This window comes from Acanthisitta chloris, unplaced genomic scaffold (assembly GCF_000695815.1).
Source record: "Acanthisitta chloris isolate BGI_N310 unplaced genomic scaffold, ASM69581v1 scaffold1481, whole genome shotgun sequence".
NCBI lineage: Eukaryota > Metazoa > Chordata > Aves > Passeriformes > Acanthisittidae > Acanthisitta > Acanthisitta chloris.
This window is the reverse complement of record NW_008656270.1, coordinates 5,298-9,883: the sequence shown is the minus strand read 5'-3', so window position 1 is coordinate 9,883 and position 4,586 is coordinate 5,298. Positions and strand designations below refer to the sequence as shown.

At 42.5% G+C, this 4,586-nt stretch overlaps 1 protein-coding gene across 2 annotated transcripts in view; it reads right to left on the bottom strand.

Annotated features, from left to right (window-relative positions):
* Positions 1-850: 850 nt before the first annotated feature.
* APTX (aprataxin) overlaps positions 851-4,586 on the bottom strand; it is an 8,773-nt gene continuing 5,037 nt past the window's right edge. For both annotated transcript variants that reach the window (XM_009084226.1, XM_009084227.1), the window contains exons 5-7: positions 2,361-2,587; positions 1,446-1,549; positions 851-1,165 (exon numbers count right to left, since the gene is read on the bottom strand). In XM_009084226.1, the coding sequence (XP_009082474.1) occupies positions 1,011-1,165; positions 1,446-1,549; positions 2,361-2,587 (486 nt within the window). In that variant the 3' untranslated portion in view covers positions 851-1,010. The remainder of the gene's footprint in view (positions 1,166-1,445; positions 1,550-2,360; positions 2,588-4,586) is intronic.

Here is a 4,586-nt window from a genome sequence, read left to right as displayed (position 1 = left end):
TGCTCTTCTACTGAAAGCCATTTCACCCAGAGGACATCTTACACAACAAGTCAAAGCTGAGCTTAGATTGAAATTAAAACTGTACAAATCCATTGTGGACCCAGAAATATATTTTTTTCTTAGTACTGCTCTGGAAGCTCGTATCTTGACAACAAATGATAGAGGCTTACCAAAATCCTGATGCGGAGAAAGAGGGCAGGATTAAACCACACAATTTCTGTACCAACTTCAGCATATGCAGAAAAGCAACTGCAAACCTTGATAGTTTATTACTCCGGGGAGCAGTAAAGCGGGTCATTGCATACTATGCGTGTATTTTTATGTATTAATGCTTAAATACATCCTTGTATGTGAAAGAGATTGGCTGCCTCACTTAGAGCCTGAGCAGTGACTATCCTACACCCTGGTGAGGGGCAGGGCCCACTCCACAACTAAGGGCACATTCAGCAGCACCTTCCAAGCCATTCTGTGGCACAGCAAAGTGCAGATACTGTAGCTGATGCTCCTGCCCCTGTGCTCACAGTACACTCCTTTGACGGTTTTGTTGTCAGCCACACCAGTTCTTGCAACATTATCACCTAGAGAAACTTCAGTGATAGGCAGAAAACATCAAGAGAAAGACCTCTAAATCACTGTTTCTTTCCTTTCTCAGTAGAAACCTAGACCTGGGCTTGGTTCAGCTTCTGTAGTAAAATTAATCCTTTCATCCAAACAGAACACTTCTTCCAGACTGCAGTTCACATACAGATTAGTGTGTCTGTACCACAACAAAACTACACACACCTTCAGTTTCAGAAGCCACTTTATTTTGGGGGCAGTAGGGTGGTGTTTGGATTCCTTTTTTGTTATTTTGTCTAAGGTATTACAAAGTAAGTATGCTGCTGTTGGCAGGTTACTTTTCCCCACATTACATTTGTCATTCCAATTAACAAACATACATTTCCACTAACATTGAGCTCTTTGTTTTAGGCTGAAATCTGAAGACAGGTTGAAAGATGAATTTTGCGAAGTCATTTAGGCCAGTGTTTCCTGAGATGTTCCTTTAACTGTGGGACCGTGGGCAGATGTTGTTTGCAATGATGGCATCTGAGGGGCAGTTTGAGAAGTTCAGAGATATGATCTTTCACCATCACCTTTCCATTGCTTTTTACCATCTCTATCGCATCTGGGGGAAAAAAAAAAAGAGACCACGGGTATTGAGACCATGAAATGTCACTGCAAATTTGTGTGCACTGTTTCACATGCACAGCACGTATCACTGCTGCATTCCAATTTAAACCAGCCACAAAATTAATTGATTTCTTGGTGCTGTTCATCTGAAACTAAATACAACCTTTCACTTACTGCAACAAAATGTATGGCTGATACATTTGTTTAGAAATAAAGCCCAAAGCAGAACCTGCAAGCAGGATTACATGTTACGGAATAACTTCCCTAATCATTACCTTGAGAGTTTAAGAAGTAGTCTGTGGTAAAAGAGTTCCAGTGCTTTTTGGTTTTCAGGGCTGGAGAATCAAAATCCTGGCTGATGACATGCAAATGTAGCTGACTGAAAAGAAGTACGTAATGTAGATAAGAGAGGAAAATTAATGTTTCAAGTTCTTTTGCAGTAACATCAGTTGCAAATATAAGAGGGCCAGCCTTGTTGGCCAGTCTTGACCCACAGTCCTGTGACAGAAAAGAGTCTGTTCTGGAAGCACTGCTTCATGGCAAGCATTTCACTTAACAGCCAGTGTCACTAGTCTGCATATTCCATCGGCCCCTCACTACAGTCTATATTCCTGCTAGTTTCAAAAAACACAGAAACAACAGTTTTAATAAACCAAAGGTTTAAACTTTGTAGAATAACCAAACAGGACTTGATCAGTGACCAAAAGCTTCTTTCAGGAACAGGAGAACAGCTTTGGAGCACTGACTGCAATATCTACAGGCATCCGGGTGCCCTAAGGTCTGGACTTATTTACACACAGGACTCAAATCCCTGCTCGGCATCAGGCAGGACTTGACAGGCCTAAGAGTAACTCTGTAATCCCACATTGGTGCCCTGGAGTGGGATGCCCTAGCACTTGGCACTGGCAGTGCTGCCTTTTGTTGGGGCGGGACCACGGGCACAGCACAGCCCCAGCTACAGACCTCTGCTTGGGAACCCAATGGGCATTTCCCACCAGACCCAGGACGCCTGTGTAGCCCTTTGGTGGCTACATAGGTGTGTGCTGCAAAGGGCTTGGACACCAAGCTGTTGGTAGTGTTTAAGAGGATTAGCTGTTCTTCAGCAATGCCAGATCACCTAGCAGATTTAGCCTCAAATTTGTATTACCAGAAGAACATGGTGTCCACCTGACTGCTTCTCCAATTCTTACCTCATACTGGGGACAGCGTGGTAACCCAGTCTGAACTCCAGACTCTCTTTGTCAGGGCACTGTTCAATCATTTTTTGCCCAACTGCATGCATATGTTCCAGGAGTTCAAGATGGTTCCTGGTGAGTGACTTCAGGCTTGAAATAGGGTCCCATGGTAAGACAAGCCAGTGGTAACGAGCTTTAGGATATTTATCCTTGATGACTACAGTCTTTTCATCTTTGTAAACCTTGCAAAACAAGTAAGTAGATTACTTACTGATTGAAAGTTAAATATATTATTCCTATAAGCCCTGTATTCAGTGGATTTTGAGGTATTATCCAGGGAGAACTTTTGTTGGAACTAAATTGCTCCAGGAGAAGTGCCCTCTTACAAAACATGCACCAGGTAGCTACGGGGAGATGTTCCATTATGCCTCTCTGTGTACTTCATGAAAGGAAAAAGCTCCCTATTCTCACATAGCAGTATGTTAACCATTGCTACAGGTGGGCATGAACTCTCTTGAAAATCACCTAGACTGAGATACCAGCAAGGCCTAGGGAACTCTACTTCCATCAGGTTACATTCAAGCTTTGCAGTCACCAAAACAAAATCCATGGCACTATGCTCAATATAGAGCATGTAGGAATGCACTGGGCTGCTGAATCCTTTGCAGATTTCTGGAGTGAAGCACAAGCCTCAGAGGTGCTACCAGCAGTATGCTCAGCACTACATGCCTCCACCAGCACACTGCTGGTAGCACAAAAACATGCAAGTCTGAGCTGTTTCAGCTCATGCTACCCAAGGTGCTGCTTTGTAAGATCACTCACAAGATGGAGAACAGATTCCTGTCTGTCATGCCCTTCTTCCCGTTTCCATTTTGTTTTGCCTTCTGCAACAATTCGATGCAGCTCAAGAAGAGAAATGGCAGCAAAGCTAGTGGATAACAGAGGGGACAACCTGCCTCAGCAATAAAATCTGTCAGGGTCTGATGCAGGAACTGTGTTCTGTGTCTCTGGTCTCTTAGCAGTACATCTACTGGTGAGAGATGGATGATGTCTTTGTCACCTTTGCTTATTACTCTCACATGTTTATATACAGAGCTGATCAGTCTTGCTCTACAGGAAGAAAGCTTTACATTTTATCAGCACACAAATCACAGGACTGGTTCTTTCAGCAGCAAGACTGACTGGTACTCTCACATTTTTATATATACATGTTAATGTCTGCATATGCCACAAATACTGCCATTTATTTAATATTTGATTAAAAAGTGAAGATAGGAGTTCTGTTTGTGTATTCACTTCAGAGCCACAACTAATAAAGCTAACACTAAGTCACAAACAGTTATTTGTGTTCTAACATTCAAAGAACAGTTCTAAAACCTGCTTATAATTTGGGTCAAGAAAGCACTGTTTTGATAAGTGCTATAATGAAATTCTGCTTAAGGGATGAAAATTAAGCTTCATATTTTAAAAAAGGAATAATTTCCATAGCAGACGCATTTGAAAGTGCTGGGATTTCCAGGAGAATGGGCATCCAGTTCTCACACAACTCTACGCAGCCTAACACTTCAAACCTGAATGAAGAAAAATAATGATGGGACCATCTGATTAATTATCATGGAAATTATTTTTGGCCTGACAGTGATCATCACCTGAAAAGGTCTCAATGAGGCTGTGGGATCTTCACCACTGAAGATCACCTCAACCCAAATGGATAAAGGCTGAGGGAATCACACTAAGGGCAAGGAGTTGGACTGGGTGACTTCCAAAGGTTTTTTCCAATTAAAATTATTCAGTGATTTCAAGAACCAAGTATCACAGGTATCTGTGATATCTGTCCTCCTGAACACATGCCACGGCTGAGAAGTACAAAGGGAAAAACATATCTCTAATGTGAGGATGGCCATGCAGCAGCCAGCCAGCCACAGTGCCAGCCTAAATGGTCCCAAGCTTCAGGCCAGAGAGTGGAATACTGATGGACGGCATTCTCCCTGGTTTGGAGTTGAACTAAAAAGCTCAGTTTTCAGAAGGAGTTGTCTATATATTTGCCATAACTTAAAAATAAAATCAAAGTAGGTTCTATACATGGTAGAGAAGAATCTCTCAGGATTTTCTCAGACAGTGTCAGATTTCTGTGTCTTGAGTCTCGCTTCCCCAAAAACAGGCAGCAGACAACAAAAAGAGCTCAACAAAAACCACTATGAAGCCATGGGGAAACAGAGCAAGGGAGGTGCATCTGGATCA